The sequence below is a fragment of the Zymoseptoria tritici genome, chromosome 1 (genome assembly GCF_000219625.1).
Source record: "Zymoseptoria tritici IPO323 chromosome 1, whole genome shotgun sequence".
Lineage (NCBI taxonomy): Eukaryota > Fungi > Ascomycota > Dothideomycetes > Mycosphaerellales > Mycosphaerellaceae > Zymoseptoria > Zymoseptoria tritici.
The window spans coordinates 5,277,639-5,298,723 of NC_018218.1; the positions used below are offsets into that span (position 1 = coordinate 5,277,639).

General features: G+C 53.9%; 9 protein-coding genes across 9 annotated transcripts; 3 read left to right on the plus strand and 6 right to left on the minus strand.

The window, feature by feature from the left end:
- Nucleotides 1-196: 196 nt before the first annotated feature.
- On the minus strand, nt 197-2,337 carry CYP-14 (putative P450 monooxygenase; the record flags this gene model as incomplete). The annotated part of the gene is made up of 4 exons (XM_003856920.1): nt 197-368; nt 431-1,825; nt 1,891-1,978; nt 2,031-2,337. The coding sequence occupies 4 exons, from the start codon at nt 2,136-2,138 to the stop codon at nt 298-300; spliced, it is 1,662 nt and encodes a 553-aa protein (XP_003856968.1).
- Nucleotides 2,338-2,755: 418 nt separating this feature from the next.
- Nucleotides 2,756-3,787, minus strand: MYCGRDRAFT_32807 (uncharacterized protein; the record flags this gene model as incomplete). The annotated part of the gene is made up of 1 exon (XM_003856919.1): nt 2,756-3,787. One exon carries the CDS (start codon nt 3,785-3,787, stop codon nt 2,756-2,758), a length of 1,032 nt encoding a protein of 343 aa, XP_003856967.1.
- Nucleotides 3,788-4,321: 534 nt separating this feature from the next.
- MYCGRDRAFT_31520 (uncharacterized protein) lies at nt 4,322-5,518 on the plus strand (the record flags this gene model as incomplete). Its single annotated transcript, XM_003856670.1, has 1 exon — nt 4,322-5,518. The coding sequence occupies one exon, from the start codon at nt 4,322-4,324 to the stop codon at nt 5,516-5,518; it is 1,197 nt and encodes a 398-aa protein (XP_003856718.1).
- Nucleotides 5,519-6,310: 792 nt separating this feature from the next.
- MYCGRDRAFT_67327 (uncharacterized protein) lies at nt 6,311-7,882 on the minus strand (the record flags this gene model as incomplete). Its single annotated transcript, XM_003856918.1, has 1 exon — nt 6,311-7,882. The coding sequence occupies one exon, from the start codon at nt 7,772-7,774 to the stop codon at nt 6,311-6,313; it is 1,464 nt and encodes a 487-aa protein (XP_003856966.1).
- Nucleotides 7,883-8,417: 535 nt separating this feature from the next.
- On the minus strand, nt 8,418-11,094 carry MYCGRDRAFT_90108 (uncharacterized protein; the record flags this gene model as incomplete). The annotated part of the gene is made up of 2 exons (XM_003856917.1): nt 8,418-10,892; nt 10,954-11,094. The coding sequence occupies 2 exons, from the start codon at nt 11,092-11,094 to the stop codon at nt 8,418-8,420; spliced, it is 2,616 nt and encodes an 871-aa protein (XP_003856965.1).
- A 1,561-nt stretch (nt 11,095-12,655) lies between these two features.
- Nucleotides 12,656-13,967, minus strand: MYCGRDRAFT_67329 (uncharacterized protein; the record flags this gene model as incomplete). The annotated part of the gene is made up of 2 exons (XM_003856916.1): nt 12,656-13,599; nt 13,654-13,967. 2 exons carry the CDS (start codon nt 13,965-13,967, stop codon nt 12,666-12,668), a joined length of 1,248 nt encoding a protein of 415 aa, XP_003856964.1.
- A 973-nt stretch (nt 13,968-14,940) lies between these two features.
- Nucleotides 14,941-16,806, plus strand: MYCGRDRAFT_32322 (putative multicopper oxidase, type 1; the record flags this gene model as incomplete). Its single annotated transcript, XM_003856671.1, has 1 exon — nt 14,941-16,806. One exon carries the CDS (start codon nt 14,941-14,943, stop codon nt 16,804-16,806), a length of 1,866 nt encoding a protein of 621 aa, XP_003856719.1.
- A 606-nt stretch (nt 16,807-17,412) lies between these two features.
- On the plus strand, nt 17,413-18,571 carry MYCGRDRAFT_90112 (uncharacterized protein; the record flags this gene model as incomplete). The annotated part of the gene is made up of 2 exons (XM_003856672.1): nt 17,413-17,628; nt 17,729-18,571. The coding sequence occupies 2 exons, from the start codon at nt 17,413-17,415 to the stop codon at nt 18,569-18,571; spliced, it is 1,059 nt and encodes a 352-aa protein (XP_003856720.1).
- A 456-nt stretch (nt 18,572-19,027) lies between these two features.
- Nucleotides 19,028-20,773, minus strand: MYCGRDRAFT_31366 (uncharacterized protein; the record flags this gene model as incomplete). The annotated part of the gene is made up of 5 exons (XM_003856915.1): nt 19,028-19,101; nt 19,158-19,890; nt 19,940-20,023; nt 20,084-20,447; nt 20,505-20,773. 5 exons carry the CDS (start codon nt 20,771-20,773, stop codon nt 19,028-19,030), a joined length of 1,524 nt encoding a protein of 507 aa, XP_003856963.1.
- Between the last annotated feature and the right edge of the window lie 312 nt (nt 20,774-21,085).

Genomic DNA, 21,085 nt, shown 5'->3' on the forward strand with positions numbered 1-21,085 from the left:
GTCGTGGTCTCATGGTGTTGGAGATTGAACGCATTCCAGCGTTGGAATTGCATTCCATCAAAACATCGACCCGCAAAGACATATCTTGGCGATATCTATCCAAGACGCAGAATCCTATTCACAACCATTGCGGGATCCATTCTTTACGTTGTTGGGTTCGACAGATTGCGAATTGGATCGCGGCTTGTACTCATTCTGGTCAAAGGAAGGTTCGAGTCAAAGACCTATAGGGAGAGTAGCAGTGAATTCCAGACTCTTGCATAATGCCAATGAAGAAACGATCTCTTCTCACGCATCTCAAGGCTTCCAATCAACCTTCTTCACCCGAACAGGCATGCCCTCTCTCGGCTTCGCCGCTCCAACAAGAACTGTGCACAAGTGTTAGCCAGACATCTGATCGCCCTCAACGATCGCACCACATCAAACTCACCTTGATACATCTCCTCTCCCTCAACATCCTGCTTTCCTTTCCTAAAGCTCGGATCCTTCGCAAAGTCACTCCCATCTCTTCCCACCTCCGCCAATCCCTCTTCATCCAGCGCCGTAGAGAATTCCATCACTCTCGCCACCAACGCCAACACAACCTTCATCTCCATGATGGCAAAATTCTGTCCGATACAATTCTTCGGACCCAGTTCAAAGGCCCTGTACGCACCCTTTGGAATCTTGCCGCTGTTCTCGGGCATGAAGCGATCCGGGTTGAAGTCGTTGGCGTCGGGACCCCAAATGTCTTCGCTGCGTCCCATGCCGTACTGATCGATCATGATCATGTAGCCGTCGGTGGGGAACTTTTCACCCGTCTCGCGGTCGGTGAGGTGCAATGATGGAGAGCCTGATCGCACTGTGCCGCCGATGGGGTAGAGGCGGAGGGTTTCCTTGATGACGCAGTGGGTGTATTCGAGCTGGTTGAGGAGGTGAGGAGAAGATTTCAGAGTGGACGCTGTGGTAGATGAGGAGCCCAGAATGATTTCGTGTTCTTCGCGGAGACGTTGCAGGCAAGTGGGATTCTTGGAAAGGACGTAGAAGAGGTAGCAGATAGTGGCGGCTGTGGTGTCATGGCCGGCGAAGACGAAGGTGCGGAGTTGAGTGATGATGCCTGTTCGCAGTGTCGGGTTGAGCTTCTCCGGTCGAGCTTCGACGATGCTGCTCTCGCCAGCGAAGCAGCTGTCGAGCGCGAGGTCGAGAGTCGTCCGGCCCGAGTCGTCCTTGATCTCCCGCTGCAGACGTCTCTTTGCGTAGGCATCATCCAGAACTTTGCCGAAGTAGTCGCTCATGATGCGATTGTTGCACCACTTCTGATATATGACCAACGGCGACCAGCCGGTGAGTATTCCGAATGGGCCATTTTCGAGGAGTTGCAATTGTTGGGTCAAAGCACGGAAAAAGGCATGGTCACCGCGTTGCATGTTGAACTGGATGTTCAACACCGACCTCCCGATCGCATCAACAGTCAACCTCGAAGTCCGCTCAAACAAACGGAACACATCCCTTCGCTCGGCATGCTCGCTCAATCGCTCGATGAAGATGTTGACATCGTCCACGAATCCCGGGACTTGCGACATGACGTGTTTGTTACTGAAGCCCGGCGCGAACATAGTGCGCCACATCTTCCATTGAGGGCCGTCCATCGTGACCATGTCGTCCGGACCCACGACGGCTTCCATGATGTCCTTGGGAATGGGATGCTTCAGCGCTTGATGCTCCACCACGACTTGCTGGGCCATGTCTGGATCCTGCACGACGAGGATGCTGTAGGTGATGGGCCAGAGATCGAGGTACATGTATCGAGGGAGGTTGAACATTTTCCGGACTTGAATGAGGACCGCTGGGAAGGGCAATCAGTGTGGGAGTTTGGCGAGGCCGAATAAATGCTTGTTCCACTGCGCTCACCATGTGGATGTGCCCTCGCTGGGTTTGCATCGTTAATCTTGCCCATTGTGCCCAAGTCTCCGAAGAGCCATGAGTGCGGTGGTCCTGGCTGTGAGCCTGATCAGTCACAATGATTGTACATCCACCACTGCCGTACTCACCAAGCCTTGCCGCCTCGCCCGGAGCTTGTACCCATTGACCAGCCCGCGAGCGACATATGCAATACCGATTGCGACCGCAGCCAGCAGTACAGTCCGTAGCTCGAACATAGCTCCAAAAGAGGGTGTGAATGTCCTGAGTCAAAGAAAGTCTGGAGGTAAAGACAGCGCCAGCATCAATCAGATCCAAACAAAAGAACGAGTCTGTAGGTAAAGACAGCAACAACGTCGATCAGACACAAACGTCCAAAACAAATCTCAACGAATGTCATGTCCCGTCCAACCATCCAGACCTCCACCACGATATATGTATCTCTAGACGAGGATGAGAAAGTACCTGCAGGTACGCCCCTTTGATGCTCCGTCCTTGTAATCTCGGAAAATCTCGTATAAATTTAAGCTCACTCGGATAACTCGTACAGCTGTCTGACCGGAGTTTAAACGACGCTGCTCGAGACTTCCCCTTCCCTGAAACGGCAAGACAACGAGCACTAGTTGACGGGTGCCAACCTTACGGAACACATGGCGAAGGTTCTGTTTGTTCCTGCATGAAGATGGAGGCATGTTTGTGAAATGAGATTGCATGTTCAGGATGAGTCGCACCAATGGCTATGATGGCCTAGCATTGTACGCTTGCTCGTGCTGCTGTTCTCTGAATGCACAAAGTCGCTTGCAGTAGCTCGGGAGTGCGTTGCTTCCGCCGAGCCGAGAACAGCACGTCTGAGACCTCAACGCTCCCGAACCTCACTCCCCCTCGGCGGATAGAACTCCCCTCCAAACTCCAGACTTCCACCCTCAAACACCTCCTCCCTCACCCTCGCCCACTCACCTCCACCAAAAGGTCCCAACCAACCTCTCTCCCAAATCCTCACCCGTATCGTCGCGGCAAAACTCTGGCCCAAATAGTTCTCCCGATGGCCTTCCGGAAATGGACTACTCAGACTGAAGAACGTCCCTTTCGGGGCTGTGGCTTGCACTTCCAATTTATACCGCCAACTGGACACTGTGAGGTCGAATTTCTTCTCGTCCCAGGACTGGATGTATGAGAGGAAGGGTGACCAGCCGAAAATGCGTAGTGCAAACGGCGGGATGAAGGAAAGATTCAAGGTGGGTGACCGATATCCGAGGAGGAAAGCTTCCATTCCTAGAATTTGGCCGCCAGCGAGACAGATGCTCGTCTGATCTGATGAGCGGCCTTGGACCCAGATATGTGCGGAAGGGAAGGATTTCGCCCAGTTCTTCTCGTCGTGAACAAGAGCTGTGCCTTTCTTGTCTTCCTCCGGCAGCACGTCAGACGGGATGGAGAGCTCAAATTCGGCGGTTGAAGCGAGAGAGTGGACGTGCCAATGCAGCGGCAAAGGCAGGTAGACGAGCCATGACTCTGGTGTGCTGTTCGCTTGACTGGGACACCACGGCGTGCGATTCGTAGCTGTCGCATGGAAAGAGAAGTCCGAGTGGTCGAGGTAGTATTGTGTGAACTTCTCAGTCCAGTGGATGACGCCGATGGAGGGAATGTCGATGCGGAAACCTTCGTCGCCGGGAAGAGGAGTGAAGGTCATGGAGTCGGGCCATACTTCGCGCTGGTAGACTTCTGATGAAGACGAGCCGGGTGGAACGTAAGTGAAGGAGAGCATGTGTGGTTTTGAGCGGGCATTGCGGACTTTGCAGGCTACGAGGGCGAGATGGCCGCCGGAGGGGAGGTCGAATTTGGAGTAGTAGCCTTCGAAGGCGGAGAAGGGGTGCGGACGGTGGTGGTCCATCGTTATTGCTGAGTATCAATGTGATGTGGGGAGTGGTAGAAGAAGGTGTATGAAATGAAATGGTCGTCTTCTTTCTTGTGTTCAAGCCAACATGATGACGACAGCGAAGTTGGCAAACAAAAAAGAGCCAGACGAAGAACAGCTCTTACCGTAGGTGTCGCTGAGATGTCCGTACTCTGTACTCTGGTGTGGCAATATACGACTGTCCGCTACACGCCCAGTGAGTCCATTCGCAACATTGATACCAATTGATGGAGGAGCAGAGGAATGAGAATGGGTTTGATTCGGAGCAATTCCGTCCCGTCGGCAATAGCGTCGGACTCGGATCATGGTCGCTCGTGCTTCGGGCCGTCGCATATTTCACCTAGGCTTCCCCCCACGCCGCCGACCTCGGCTTTGTCATCGCCTTCGAGAAATGGAATACCACCCGACTGAACCACTACCTCACCACGCATGAACACACTGTAGTCCCCTCGGTGTGCTTCACTCTACCTTACTCTTGTCCTCTCCCTCCCACCACTCTTCAACACCGCCATGCCTGAATTTCCCGCCCACGGCTCCCCAGGCTTCACGCCTCTTGCGGCTCCCCGCCCCCGCCATGCTCCCTCTGACTTGAACCTCGATGCCGACGACTTCTCCTCCGCTGCTCCGCCTCTCGTCAGCCCGGCGCTTACACCTCCGCGCTCGCCCTTCACTGATAACATTCGTCGTGACCGACTGCCCAAGAGCATCCCCGTCGAGGCTGTCGAACAGCCTGTCGCGGACTCCAATACTCCCAAAGTCCTCGAAAAGCTGCCGCACGTCCAATGCGAAGTACGAGCACGAATCCCGACCACAACAGGCCAGGAGATGTTCCTTCACCTTTACACCAACGACGCCGATAACAAAGAACACCTCGCTATTGTCTTTGGGCCACATATTCGCAGTCGAAGTCTCGATGCTCCACGACCGGGCGAAACCGAACGGGACCGTATGATCCGCGGTGCATACACGGGCACTCTCTATCCTGGTCGCACACATTCCCGACTTGACGCCATCCGTCACGATGCCGGTGTTGTCACTCCTCGCTCACGCTCCAGCTCGTCCGCCGCCGACCCTGCGACCCTCACCCCACCCACCTCCGAATCCGACTGGTCCTATTCTCCCTCCTATCCCTCCGAACTCGGGCCTCCTTTGGTCCGAATCCACTCTGAATGCTATACTGGTGAAACAGTCTGGTCCGCGCGATGCGATTGCGGCGAACAACTCGACGAAGCCGCACGATTGATGTCCTTACCCGCCGCGACGCCCGACGCTTCCTCCACAAATCTCAAACAACTGCACAATCTCCCTTCGTCCGGCGGCGTAATCGTCTACCTCCGACAAGAAGGTCGCGGAATCGGTCTCGGTGAGAAACTAAAAGCGTACAATCTGCAAGATCTGGGACACGATACAATGGAAGCGAATGTTTTGCTACGGCATCCAGGAGATGCGCGATCATATGGGCTGGCGACAGCCATGCTATTAGATCTCGGGTTGGGAGGTGATCGAGGGATCAGGTTATTGACGAATAATCCGGAGAAGGTTAGGGCTGTGGAGGGTCCGGAGAAGCAGGTTAGAGTGGTGGAGAGAGTGCCGATGATTCCGTTGGCGTGGAGTTCAGGTGGAGAGAAGGGTGTGCAAGGGCCGGAGGTGGAAAGGTATATCTCGACGAAGATTGAGAAGTTTAAGCATATGTTCTCGAGTTCATGACGAAGGGCATGAAGGCATAGCTTTATCAGGGACAAGAAGGCACCGAATGGCAGACTGCCGAGGTAGAATCCATGGTCGGACGGACATGCTCTTGAATGAGTGGAACACCAAACCTCCAAGATGCCTTTTTCCGGGCTAAATACGGACGAAAAGGATTCTGCACGACCACCAGCAAGTTCCGAGTGGCTACAATGCCCATATGTCCGGTGGCAGCTGGTCGACGAAAGACCATACGCAAGCGACTTACTCAAAACCGAGATGTCACAACGAGCCAGTCCTGGTCAACCATGCCAACACGCCTACCACCAAGGAGCCAAAGGAGAGCGCTCTGGCCGTGACGTTTCAGCCGACGGGACGAGTGCGATCAATGGACAGAGTGAAAGAACTGAAGGAGAGGGCTGTCTGATCTACTAGACCGAAGATCTGATTGAACATCTCAGAACATTGTTAGACGAGACTTGTACATACTTTTGTATATACAGAGCACACGCTACGGAGTGTACATATGCTGATATTTCGCTGTGACAATACTTGCGACTTCACATACATATGCCTTGGTTGTCTTCCACGACCTTGGTTCATCCTTGAAACCAATATGAACCACGAAGTTTTTTGTTTGCGTGATCTTTGGACCCATGCCTAGTGACGTGACCCTGGTCTTCTTGCGCCATTGAGTTTACAAGGATGAACCAAAAGGCCCCAGCCCCAGCGGAACGAGCACCTCACCAGCTTCATGCAAAGTCGGAAAGTTGTTCATTCGTTCTCGTGGTTACTATTATCAGCCAACTAGATCTACACTTTCCTCCATCTCCACCATTCCGTCCAGATACTCTTCCTCCCCACCCTCCTCGCTCGATCCTCCATCGCCTCGCCTAAAGCACCCGTATCCACGACGTCCACCTCCTCGCCGTCACTCCCTTTACACCTCGCCAGCTCGTCCAGCTCGCCCATCTTCCACCCTCGCAGTAATACCAAACACACCGCCGCAGCGAAGTACATGAATCCGACGAACAGCTGCGTTCCGAGGTATGAACCCGTCCCGGACACGATCTCGAGCGCAATGGGTTCGCTGAAAGTACATGGAAGGACGATGACCAGCCAGATTAAATTGAGAGCTGACGGGACGTATTTCAGACCCGTGATTTCTGCCGCCACGGGACCGATGGTCGCCCAAAATGTTCCCGCAACGGCACCGCCGATCAGAGCGAAGAAGATGAGGACGCCGTAGGAAGTCGCAGGAATCCAGATTGCGAAGCTGAACAGGCCGGCGAGGAAGGTCATCGCAGCGGCCATGTTGATGCGACCGATTGCATCTGAGAAGAATCCAATGGGAGGTCGTCCGAGTGCCTGACCGAGATTGAGGAGTGCCGAGACCACCGCTCCCTGAGAAGCCGACAGTCCAATCGCATTGGCGTAATTGGCCAGAGAGAAGATGAGAACCACGTACGCCAACATCGAGAACCACCCATACGCACACAGCAGGAGATACTCCGCCCTCTTAAACAACCTCCAATCAAAAGCATTCTGCCTCGAATTGAGAATCTTATTCCGATCCCGGATCAACAGCGCACAAATGACATTCACCCCCGTGGCCACAATCCCCAGCACGCGAAACGTCCACGCCAGTCCGATCGACTGCAACATCGCGCCCGCCGCGAGAGAGTACACCAACCCTCCAAACCCGGACCCACTCGCGGAAATCGCATTCGCAAAAGACCTCTTCTTCGAAAACCATTGCGGCGGAATCCCCACGCTGCCCACAAACAAGAACCCCATGCCAAACCCAAACGCCACGCCCTGGGATAGAAATAACTGCCAAATCGTCTTTGCGAAACTCGCGCCGATCAGGCTCGCGCACTCCAGCACAATCCCGATGAACAACGTCGTCCGCGTTCCGTACTTTCGAGTGGTGATGGTCGCACAAGGTGAGATGAGCATGGCGGTGGAAATGGAGAGGGAGCCGACGAAGGCGTAGGAGAGCCGGCCGGCTCCCGGGAAAGTGTTGTTGCGGAGGTAGTGCGCGAGGAAGACGCCGTAGGAGGAGTTGAGGCCCCAGGTGTGGGCGTTTATCATGGCGCAGCAGAAGGTGCAGACCCAGCCGTAGCCGCCGTCGGGTGGAGGTGGGATTGTTGGTTGGGATGGGGAGGAGAAGGATTCTTTTGTTGGGGCAGAGGCATCGTTGTCGGAGGTGTGGTCTTTTTCGTCGTGGGAGTGGTCGGACGCGCTGGTTGATGGGAGGTCGTGGGAGTCCTTCATCTTGAATGCGCTCGGGCTGAAGAGCTGTCCTGCCCGGCGTGGGCTAGAGATGGTCGAAGAAGGCTGTCTACTTCAATTGTGAGGACGTGCTGTTGTTCCGTCACATACGTTCACGAACTTCTGATTAGTCGGATTGTAGAAGTCGAAGAGATGGAGTCATACGTTCAAGAAGGAAGAGCGAGGTCGCCTCTCCTCATGATTCGGCTACGCGGAGCGATGGCAGAAATGTGCCGTTCTTACCGAAGTAGGAACTTGACAAAAGCTTGTGCTGGGAGATCTTTGACGCGGAGGGAAATCGGACGAGTTTCGGGAAAGCCACACACTCGACGTTGGATGCTGATACTTAAGGTTACCTTACAGACTGTTCATGGTCTATAACCAAGTGCAGTATCGAGGTGACGTGTCGACGACAATCAATGCGGTTCTGCGCGTGCTTGCCGTTTGTGGAAAGAGAAATGAAGGCGCCTCGGCCCGTTTCGCCGAGCGGTGAGACGTCATTTATTTAGTTGCAGTGGTTGCAGCTGTCAGGACGGCACCGAAGACGTCTGGAGAACAGGCTGGCGTAATATGGATTTGTGATCGATGCACATGTCATGGTCCTCGTAACGAAAGACTTCAAGATGCAGAATGAGTGAGCACTTCGTCAGCTCAACTCCTCATACTCTTCCTCATCCCACCCTAAAGCCCCATATATGCTCTTCCCACCACTCCCCAGACCCGATCCCGCATCCCTTCCCACTATCGGCGAAGCCATCACCTGCGCCGGACTCGCCTCGACCCTTCTCAATCCCACTGGCTGCCTCACCTTCGGCGTCTCCATCAAGCCAGGCATGCGCAGCGGGCGCGAGGGAGTCTCTGAGATGGGCGCAGCGGTGCGACGGACGGTAGGCGACTCCAGCAAAGTGCCTGGAGGTCTTGCCAAAGCTGCGGGCATGAACTTAGCAAACCCGCGGGAGGGCGTCTCTTCAATACTGGGCCCCGCAGTCCGGTGGGCGGTCTTTTGTGCGGTCTGAGGAATGGCAAAGGAGCTGCTTGGCACGACATCTGAGCTTCGTCCGGCGAAGAGTCTGGTCGAGGAGGCAGGTACGAGTTGAGTAGACTTCTCATCCGAGCCTCTGTTAGTCCGTCTTCGTGGCATAGGTGTGGCTTTGATGTGTCGCGGCGTGGCTGTAACTGCGACCGAAGTCTGGGCCGTCGGTCTTCGCTGCGAGTGGTTGGTGCTGGACGTCGTCTTGCCTCTGGCGATGGCTTTAGCGAAGCTCTCGTCTGCATTCTTGGCGACTTCCACCACGGCAAGAGCTCTGTTGGGTTTTCTTAGCGTGCCGATAGCATCCTTGATTTGCTCCTGAACCTTGGCCTTCTTGCGTTTCTTTTCCTCGTTGGCTTGGGACATAGCTGAGAGATCGACCTCTCGCTTGTTGAAGGATACCTGTTGGAGGAGGCTGGCGCGTGGTTTGGGAAATGCTGGAACTTGCGGTTGCGATCTTGGCCTAGCGAGTGGGATTCTGTCAAGCGAAGGTAGTTCGACCTCTTCTTGCTTGATGAGTGGTGACAATGCGGCCGAGTCGGTAGCGGAGCGATGAAGCAGAGGAGGTCGCGTGCCAATACTGTTGAGCGTATCGGTTGATACACGTCCCAGCGGTTTTCTCGGCTTCTTTTCTGGCGCGCGACGTTCTGCTGGCTCTCCTGGCTTCCTAGACGCTGCTGATACGCGCTGCGAAGCAGGCTTCGGCACAGACGGACCGCCCAGTTTCTTGCTGGTCGAATTGGCTTGATCGGCGACCCGGCCTCCGTAGAATGGCAAGATGACCTCCGTACAGAAGCTCTTCAGATCATCACTCGTCTCGTCTTTCGAATCGCCGCTGCCATTGGCGCCGGGCTTGATTGGCGTGGTAGTCTCTAAGGAGTACCAAATGCAGAGGCGATCGATTAAGGATTCGAGCACAGCCGGCAGATCGACCTCCTTCTTCTTTCTCGGCTTCTTCTCACCCGCCGCTTGCGATTCTTGCGCTTGCGAGTCCGCGTCTTGTGATTCATTGGCTGTCGACAACTCTGTGGAAGGTATTCCCGCCTCCAGAGCCAGTATCTCCAGTATCAGGATGATTTGCATAAACGTTTCTCGATTCCGTAATCGTGGTGAACGTCGCTTGAGCACAGCGTCTGTACTGTCGGCTGCATTTGGCGAACCTCCAGAGTCGTCGTCCTTCTGCCACCACTGCTCGACGTGGTCCTTTTCATCGACGAAAAAGCCAGACTTGTCTCTCTTCGCCTTCCACTTGCGCTTCCTTTTCGACTTGGGCTTCGTTGCAGAAGCCTCTGCGTCAAAGCTAGGCATCTCCTTCACGTGCTCAGCAATGACTTCTCGGTACTTCTTGTCCATCACTGAAGACGACAAGATTGATCCGCGAAGGAACGTTACGAGCTCTGCCGGTGATGATGCGAACGCCGCCCTGGCTCGAGCTAATGGACCTTTAGTGAAGTATGCCAAAGGTGTCCTGGAGAGGTAGAGGGCATCCAGATAGTGTTTCGTCAACTCTTCAAGCGCCTCAGCTGGTATGGGAATCTTCAAGATATCAGGCTCCGCCGTATCGAGGCTGTGCGGAAGCAGGGCTGGATCGTCAGGCATGACTAGAGATTGTCCTGCTGCCACGGCACTCCTTGGTCTCTGCATAGACAATGCCGGCAGACATCCTCGTACACTGTCACTGTGTATGTCCTCCGTCTTCTCCTCGACCGCCACAGACATCCACCAAGGTTGGCCAGAGTTCTCAAGCTTCAACGCGTGTCGTTTCCGTGGGGCCTGATCCGGTCGTACATCCATATTTGATCGTTGTTCGACGTCACCAGTCTTGACCCATGCTCCCAGCCGGCATAACGCATACCGTCGTCTCTGTACTCTCTCAATAGCGTATAGTCGTGCTTCTCCCTCATCTTCAACGACCAGTAAATTCGTCTCGTCTTGAAAATCATGACATGCCTCGAGTATCTGGACGTGGGCTGCGAACATCCGGCTACCACATTGTGCGGTGTCGAGGTATGCGAGTGGGAGGTTCGATCGTGATAGTAGACATAACGGCGTGAAAGTTCGTGGTTTCGCGAATGGGTCAGTAGAATCGGTCTGTTCACGTGTCAGCACTGATCTCCAAGTTGGTCTCCAAGCACCCTGAGAACGGCCATACTTGTATCGTGAACGGTCGTCTATCAATGGCGCATTGTAAGTCGTCTTCTCGTTTCCTCTTGCGCGTAAAGTCGTGTGCTTCGTGCCTCTCCACTTTCCCGTTCGTTGCAGTTGTTATGCATGCATCGTTATGAATGGACATGATCCTCAACAACAAGCATCGGCGATCGCCGTATCAATGGCATCGTAAGTCATAAAGTCGTTGTAGAGGTCGTGGAAACAAAGGCGGTCGCGAGATTTGAAGATGATGTTTGGCGAGGTGCTGGGATCGGTCGATTGACGCGCTCAGCAAATGTCGGGGAACGCGATGCCAAGCCAAGCGATTTGAGCAACCAGCTTCTTGCTCACCCCGCCATTGAGCATCCGTGGTTCACCATCACACGATCATCATCGTTCTGATAAAAGAGCAGCTATAGCTTCGAATCTACAAAGACAATGTAGGCGGGCACCTTTTCTTCCAAACTCTCATCCAACAAGACCACCCGCCCACCATGTCTAACAAGCCACGCCTCCTAACCTTCCCTAACGTCCTACCTACCATGGCCTCACTCCCATCTCGACCGCCACGCCGACAACCTCGTAGCATCCCTCCATTCCTCCGCCTCCCTCTCGAAATTCGAGAGGCCATCTACTCCTACCTTCTCCCTCGCGAGAACGTCTCCCACCCACTCCCCTCAGTCGGCATAACCTCCGTCAACCACCGACCGCCCACCTCCTCCCTCCTCAACATCCATCCTCAAATCACCTCCGAGATTCTCTCCTACTTCTACGCCATCGCGACCTGGAAACTCGTCTTCTCCCACGCCTTCAACTTCTTCCGCATCGATCCCGATCTCCGAAAACTCGAGCAGTCTCCGAGTCTATCCCACATCCGCAAAGTTGAAGTGGTCTTCTTCTGCGACGTGCTGCTGTTGAAGAGCTATCCCAGTTTCGGCGTGGAGAGCTTCTGCGCGGAAATTGAGAGGCGGGCATCGAGGGCTTGTGATGTGTTGAGAAAAGCGGAGAGATTGAATACGGTGATCGTCTCGTGGTGTGATTCTACGGACACGGGACACTGGGAGCAGAAGGCGAAGATCTTGGCGCCGTTGAGGAAGTTGAGTGAGGAGGAGGGAAGGAGGAGAAGGGTCCATTTCAGAATTGGTGATATCACCGGGCCGAAGGATATGGATCGGGCGACGTTTGTGGAGGCATTGCAAGAAGTGTTGGGCACGAGCGATGGCTTGCGACGGAGTCTTGATGGCGCGAACGACGATGTGGACGACCCATCTTCCAAGTATCGCATGCTGGCCTTTGATGTGCGCCAAGAGCGACATCGACTTGCAGGTCAACCTGGTGGGATCCCACGGATGGGCAGAGATCGCACTGGTTGGGGAGGCGCTCCTCCCTCCTTGGAAGCTCCGGCGGAAGAGGCGGAGGATCTTGCGGCGTTATCCTGAGCTACAATGTGGCGAGAACGTATAGGATAACTGTCTGATCTGCGTCATTTCTCCATTGTGATCCCCCTTCGATCCTGCATTATGCTATTCGCATGGCAAGATCGGCATCCGCATCGTGTAGAAGTGTCGGTTCTGGGCATGGATTTGACTGGTCTTGGAGATGAGATCAATAGTGCTTCGCTTTTGCGTCTTCTTTAATGCTGTGACTGGATCTGCTGTCTATATATGCTGTCGATGTGTCAATATCTGGCTCTGTTGTCCGTTACCATCTTTTGTATCAATACCCCTGAGGAGGATGTTGCCCGTCCGGGATCATAACTCCATTATTATAGTACATGTTCTTGGACGACTGCTGAGAAGAGTACTTGTCGACAATGCTAGGCAGAACCGTGCGGCCGGTCGACGGAGACTTCGCATTCGTGTTGGGAACCGGATATGCGTTCTTCTGGCTGCTGCTGAAGGGTCCCGAGAACGAGCCGTTCAAGAACACGCTCGGATTGTCACCAGTCACGGCGTCCCAAGAGGTGTAGGTGTCACCCGTTGTGTCTGCAACGAGCTTGAAGACGTTGGCGCCGACGTCCCATCGTCCGAGCGTGTGCAAGTCCCAATTAGCTTCCACGGTAGCGATGTCCGAGTAGTGGTTATAGAACTGGGTATCCTTTGTGCCTTGTAGAGAGTCTGGGACGGCTCCTCCGAGCAGGATGCTGAAGACACGATTTCCGGTGTTGTACGTGTGATTCTCATCGAATGTCAGGAGAACCAATGTCCTGCTGTTGAAGTAGTCATTCGAGAGCAGCGGGTCGAGGAAATTGCGTGACCAGGTACCGGCCGTAGTCACAGAAGTGTCGTGGCCATCAGAAGTCATGTTTGGAGTAATAAACGACCATTGCGGGAGTCTCTGGTTGTTGAGATCCACGTAGAACTGAGTGAGGTTCTTCTGGTATGACAGGCGTCTTTGGGAGGTGTTGGCGTTGTAGATGACCGGTGGGTTGTGTTTGCGGACGTAGTCGTTCGCCTTGGTCTTCTGATTGACCCAGGCCTTGCCCTCGAAACCGCTGAATGGCATATCCTCTTGATACGTGCCCCACGAGATGCCCTTGTCCTCCAGCAGATCGACCACCGTAGATGTGTTGTCCGCAACTTGGTTGAAGTTATCATTGTCCATTCCAAAATTATCACCTCCAATAGATGCGACATAGTTGGGCTCAGACCTGGAAGACCGATGTGAGCTGATGAATCTCAGCACGGGTTGGGCGAGTACTCACGGGTGGGTCACAGCGAAATAGTTGGTAAGTGTGATCCCCTTGCTGGCCAAGTATGCGAGGTTAGAATCGCCGGCAGCCTTGTCGTAGTCTGTGTTTTCGAGCCAGATCTCGACGAATCTGTCGAACACTTTGCCTTGCTTGTACTGAGACTGTGGTGTACCGCTGTATGTTGGAGCAGTGGCTTGAGCTGCGGACACTGCAGCAGCGTCGGTGGCAGTGTATTTGTTCGGCTCATTGGTCTCGGATGCGGCATCAGATGTTTGCGCCCAGGCACACACGGCGCCCAAAGCCAGGAGAGCAACGTTGGTGACCATGGCTCGCAAGTTTGAGTATAGTATAAGGGCGAAGGAGTCGCAAAAGGTGTCGGGATGCTTCCAGCCCAAGACTACATATACTCCAGCCGTTTTGCTCAAGACCCACGGACGAAAATTCCATCTGCCACAGACTACCAGCCGGAACAGGAAGGTCAGTGCCATTGCCACGAGGTCGACTCCCGACTCCACGCCATGCGACGGTCATGTTGTCAATTCTGGTTGTTATTGGTTCTAGAGGGAAGACGCCACAACGCAGTGGTACCGACCATGGCAAGCCTTGCCACGAAAGGCTTCGTTGTGGCTAAGCTTCGAGCCGGAAAGGCCTATACTTCGAGCGGAGTCTTGACCGAGCTTTCATGTCGCCTACTTTGCTGGTGATCGAACACAAATAGTAGGGTGCGTGGTTGATGTGATGAGGTTGATTGGGTGTGCAGGAATGAGGCAAGGAGATCGGCGTGGCGCTAAGGATGAGGCTAAATGGGGACTCCCAACTCTGAAGACCTCGTTCTTCTTGCCGAACCACACGGAATTCTTTACTATTATCCGAATGCGCCAATGATGCAGTCGAAGGTCCTATGTCGCCCGCCGGACGAAATCAAAGATCGACCCATGGACCCTCCTGATGCCGCAACTCCCGTTGTGTGCTTACCAAATGGCCACCATTCTTTCGTGGACTCGAAAGAGCACCGTCACTCACATGTGCACTTGGGACTACCCGCTATCAGGACCTAGAGATTGATCAGGAGATGCAGAGTGCTGAAAGTGTGACCGGGACGAGTCGGCCATGGACAGAAATTCAAGGGTCATGGACCATCAAGGCGGGTCCTGCAGCCCCTTCGTGGAAGATGAATACCACGAGCAGGAGCAAGAACAAGCGCTTTTGCTAAGCTGGAGATCAAGGAATGCTGGGAGCGACGACGAGGAGAAGCGGAGACAGCCCTGCAGGACTCGTCCTTGGAGAGCGCCATCGTGCATGTGTATCGCAAGCCTCATCGCGACCCTATCGATCGCTACTGCGGCGTATGCTTTCTTCACGGGCAAACATGGACTACCGCAGCAAAAGAGCGCAGCCGCTCCAGATGTGTCAGCCCCGGTACAGACGAACGACTACATTCTCAATCCGGATTGGAACTACTCGGACTCTCCGCGACGGCGAGAGTACTCTTGGACAATCAGAGATACGATTCACAATCCGGATGGAATCTACCGACCAATGATGCTGGTGAATAACCAGTTCCCCGGTCCGCTAATTGAAGCGAATGAGGGCGACACTATCGTCGTGCACGTTGACAATCAGGCTGACAATGCCACATCGATACACTGGCACGGCATCTATCAGATCGGGACACCTCACATGGACGGTACAGTGGGCATCACGCAATGTCCTATCGCGCCTGGAACGAACTTCACATACGAGTTCACGGTATCGGGGCAAAGCGGATCATATTGGTGGCATTCTCACCAAGGAGTGCAATCGTCGGATGGCTTGCATGGTCCGCTGATCATTCACGCCCGAGATGAGCGAGAAAAGCAGAAGATAAGCTACGACACAGATCGTGTGGTAATGCTTTCCGATCATTACCACGACCTGTCTTCTGCCCTTCTGTGGCAGTATCTCAAACCGGACCAAGAAAATGCGGAGCCAGTCCCCGTAGGTGGCCTTCTGAACGGTCGGTCAACCAGGGACTGTTCTATATTTCCTGACCGGAAATGCGACAACACTTCTTCGCATGTCGGTATTCCTCAAATTGACCTTGCACGAAACCAGAGCCACAGGTTGCGCTTGATAAACGTGGGCGCCTTTGCAGAGTTCCAGGTCCAAATCGATGAACATCAACTGGCCGTTACAGAAGTCGATGGCACGGATGTACAGCCCGAGACATTCCACACAGTCAACATCAACCCAGCTCAGCGGTATAGTGTCATTGTGAACGCTCGCGATACCTCTGCGGATACTTTCTGGTTCCGGGCACGAATGGTCACGACATGCTTTACCGATCCTCCGCCTACACTGGATGCAGATTTGCTGGCCGTGGTGAGGTATGATCCGGAGATAGATGTGGCACCTACATCCGCAGACTGGCAAGAGCAGCTCGCCCAAGACTGCAAAGATCTGGATACGACGAAGCTTGTGCCTGTGGACGTTGTTCAAGCGCCCGCCGAAGCAGATGCGTTCTTCTATTTGCGATCCAACTTCGAGATTGGCAAGTATCGGCTGAGCCGCGGCTTCTTCAACGAAAGCACATTTCGACCCAATGTCAGGTCGCCCAGTCTGCTGCGGACCATCGATGGCTTAGCATCAGCCAACGAGACCTTTTCCGGTTCTGCACGCCAGCAAGCAGCATTCGTCAACGATGCTGCTTTCGATACGTCCCGCGAATTGGTCATCCAGACCACCGGCATCCAGACAATAGACATCTTGGTGTCCAACTTCGACGATGGTAGCCACCCATTGCATCTCCACGGCTACAAGTACTTCGTCCTTGCCCAAGGTCATGGCTATCCTCCTCTGACTGCCGTTGGAGTGGCAATCACACGCGAGAACCTTGCTCCTCTTTATGATAGCTTAGATCTATCAAATCCTCTCCGTCGAGACACGGCTTCGATCGAGGCTTTTGGGTGGACCTTGATAAGAGTGGTGGGGAACAATCCGGGTGCGTGGGCGTTACATTGCCATATCTCATGGCATTCGGAAGCCGGGTTGGTTATGCAGCTTCTGACGAGCACGGATGAGTTGGAAAAGATGCAGGTTCCGGAGGCGAACCTGCGATTGTGTGTGCAGGATGGGGTCGAAAGGGGCATGGGTCCGGATGACGAAGATTTTAGAGATCTTGCATGATAATGGTTGAGAGTCTCAACTTGAGACACCGGAACATTCACCCATCGGATGATCTCCGCGGGCCGAACGGGATGGCTCGAAAATGATGTGCAGCAGGGTCCAAGACCGCGATAAGCATCGTCTTGGCGGGTCTTGGACGCCGCGGGACTTAATATATGAGCTGCCTAGTCTATAAGGTTGAGCACGTTCTCGATAAGAACAGCCCAGACGCTCCCGGTGGTGTCGTCACGGACCTTGGTATTTGTCGGCCTCTCGATCAGAGCTTTCCAAACGTTTGCCTTTCTCCGCATATACCGCAACGTTGCATTGTCAAGGCGCATGGAGCCTGTGATGGCTCATTGATCGAGATTTTCGAATGGGGCCAGATCTGCGCCGTGAGCTTTCAAGGTTAAAGTTGGCGGGTGCTTGACTTGACGTGTACCTTCGGAGGTATTTGTGTTACAGATGCTTGAATGACGCTATCTCGTTTCGAATATCGGCACATTCTGGCCGATTGTCGATCTTGTGGATCATGCTTGACCTCTCCTCTCCCTGGTGTACTAGGTGCAGGTATTGTCTGCTTCACTTTCCTTGTCCTTCAATGGTTCGTATACGCAACACCACGCAATGTCATCGCCCGAGAACCCCTCACAACAACCCTCCCGTCCAACAAACGCGGGTCGTTCAGTGACTGCTCCACAACTAGATCAAGCCCTCCAACAAGAGCTGCCGACACATCGCAGCTTGCACCAATCCCTCAAAGAATACACACATTCATCAACGGATAGCTCAAAGCAAGATGGCTCCGACAAGATCAATGACCTGGGCAAATCACGATCAAACGTAAGTGTGCATACTCTACGGTCCTATCACCAAGGCCATTGGCTTTGTCGACAGTTCGTCAACGACACACAAGTAAGAAACTGACCTTTGTGTTCCTCAGTCCCAATCATCCTCCTCCCCAACCGAACCACCTGCATCCAAAATCTCCTTCCCCACTCGCTCCAGCTGGCGCACCTACTTCATGCAAGAAGTTGCAACAGACCGCTACCTCGAAGCCCAACTCCTCCTCATGACCCTCACGACTGGCGTCCTCGATGCAATGACATACTCAACGTACGGCGTCTTCGCCTCCAAGCAGACAGGCAACACTCTCTTCCTCGCCCTCTACGCTTCCGGCCACGAGGCTTTAGGTCCCGGATTTGAGAAGAATGTCGGGATATCTATCTCTGTATTCATCCTTGGCGCTGCATTTTTCGGACACTTGGGGCATGTATCGCGGCAGAAGAGGAGGGTATGGTTACTGGTTTCGAATGCGTTCCAGGCGCTGCTCATGTTAGCAGCTGCAGCGATACGATACTTCGTTTCACGCCGCGAGACTGGCTCAGGCGCCCTGGCGATTCTCGCGTTGTTGAGTTTCGCAGAAGCAGGACAGATCGCCACGGCGTTGAACGTGGGCATGCCAGAGTTGAACACGACGATGATTACAGGCGCTCTGATACAACTGTGTACAGACCGGAGGATCTTCGCTTGGAGGAATGTGAAGAGGAATCGACGGTTGGCATTTTTCGCATCGATTTTGGCCGGTGGATTCGTGGGCGCGGGTACGATGAGATGGCGGAGTCCGAGTGCGGCCTTGGTGGTTGCGGCGGCGATCAAGGGGTTTTTGGTGATCACTTTCCTTGGCAATCGGGGCTTGGTGGAGAGAACGAAAGTGTTGGAGGACGGCGGGCACAAGGTCGAGGGAACGGCCACGCCGGCTACGAGGGTATTGTGGGGAGACTGATAGAAATGAATAGTCTTGCTGGGTACGCAGAGAAACCCGAGGGCGAAGAGCAGAGATGAAAGAAGATGACGACTCACGACCGTGCAAAGAATATGCAGACCATGCCCCAAAGCCTCCTGTCATCTGCGTTGGTACGGCCATCATCGCGACAGGTCACAACTGCCCTCTCTGCTTCTTAGCACGCGTGGGGCTTGTCCAAGAGTGGCGATGTCGATGTTGCGGTAAGGTAAGCGGACTCTTCAACAAGATGCCTAACGAGCGAGGAGAGTTGAGATTCGTTCTTGCCTGAGGCAGGACTTCTGGCTTAGTCATGGTCGTCTCTGTTGTTCCCGTCAAGTCCTTTCTCATTCTTCATCACTCTGAACAGACGTTTTGGTGTGCATCCACGCATCGGACCGTACACTCGCTGAGAAGAGGCTGCTCTTCATTCCTCCCGATCTCTCACCGGACACTATATCAAGAAGCTCCCCGAATTCGTGGTCCAAATCGCTGAAGAAGCATCGACGCCGGCACCATCATGAGTGCGATCACTGGACTGTGATCAGCGAGCCGCCTGAATGAGACATTGGTTTGTGGACAAACTCACGTGCCAGTACCGTATTGCCCCAGCCATACCCAAGCTCTTCGTACATTCTCGGGCCTGCAAGAGGTACCGTCAAGCCGAAGACACATCGCACGGCCACGCTCACTGCAAGCGCGCTGGCTGCATAGCTTGTGTAAGCCTCGACCAGGTAGCCTTGGACTGCTTGAAATGCGAATATGATGCCAAGTCCGGTGACTCCGGTCGCTGTGACGGGAACGATCCAATGCCAGACGTAATGCAAGGACCAGCCATACCAACACTGACCACAAGCAATGAGGACGCCGGATATTATAAGAGGCGGCAGATGGTCCTCTGCTAATAGCTCCCGCCCGGTCCTGTTGCGGTCTCTTGTTTGCCCGCGCATCCAGAAGTCCAGCATGAGTTGTCCGAGGAGAGACCCCACTCCAAGACCGAGGAAAGTGAGACCGGCTTGTCCTTCCGTAAATCCATAAGTGCTCACAAATACCTCCGTCAGTGTGGAGAACATCAGGTACATGAAGCAATATGCAACTGATCCAAATAGAGACAAGATGATGATCACCGGGCAAAAGATGAGCATTTTCCATGGCCTCGCAACCGACGCCAGTAAGCGCTTCTTCGGTGCAATTCCATCGTCGAGCTTCGAACGGTATTGCAGCCCTGTCAATGTTCGCAGCTTTCGCGCTCTTCTTTCAAGGAGGCATGGTGCATATGTCTCTCGTAAAAAGAATACGCAGATTATCAACCAAAAAGTTCCCTGGAGCACGTCAATCCAAGAGGTGGTGACGAACTCGATGCAAGCTCACCGTTATTGACAGCATCCCGAACGTCCACCGCCAGCTGATTTTCTGGGTAACATAGCCACCAACGACAGGTCCCACCATTGGTGCCTGTCGGAATCGTGGTCAGCACTGGGATTTCAACATCGCGAGAATCGAATTGGTACCTACCAGTACTGGACCGATATTCCATATGTTCAAGGCTCGACCGCGGTCCTCTGGCGCCATCAGATCAGCAACATAGCCGCCACCAAGCGAAATGGTGCTGATGCCCATAAGCAACCGAGCCAAGATCAACATCGGGATATCGACGCTGACCGCGCACAAGACCCCGCCGACCACGAAAGCCAGATTGGTGGCATGCATTATCGGGATTCGTCCGTAGAGCTCGCTGAGCGGTGACAGGACGAGTGGCCCTGCAGCAAGTCCAACGACGTAAATTGAGACCAAAAGCTGAGCCACGACTTCGTTGCTGGAGTGGAAGTCTGCCATTGCTCTCGCGGCTCCCGGTGCGAACATGGTACTTGACATGGCTCTGTTCGAACCGTGTGTCAGTATTCCCGTTTGAGCTTGCTGCCAGGGAGAAACGCACTGATTGAAAGTTATGACGGAGATCAGCATAATGACAAGCCATCTTCTGGTCGGCGACCAGTTCCGAGGATTTTGAGGATCTTGGGAACCATCCCAATCAACGAGGAGATCCTCTTCCGGAAGACCGACTTCCGTTTCGATTCTTGGAGAGTTGTCGTTTTCGTCTTGGAGCAAACTTTCGAGGACTTTGCGTTCGACAACTTGACACCGTTCAATGCAGACCCTTTCTTCTTGTACTCCACTATCAATGGCTGGAGTCACTGAAACCATATTCCTGACGTGGATCTAAAGATGCCGCTGTCGAGATACAGCAGCTACCATTCGGAATTGAATATACAAAAGTGGGAGAGCTGTGCAGCTTCTCTGCTGAGCGGTGTGGTTCACTATATACGAAAAGTCTTGCGTCGGAAGGCTCTCAGGATGACACGTTAGTGGTGAGCAAGTTATGTGGCTAGGTTGTGCTAAGGGCGGTATATGGCCGCCGAGAAACGTGAATCCATTGGCCGACATTCGTTCGAACAACAAATACGAGGCGAAGTTGATGCAGCGTCAATCATCCTCTCATCACCACGACAAGCTATC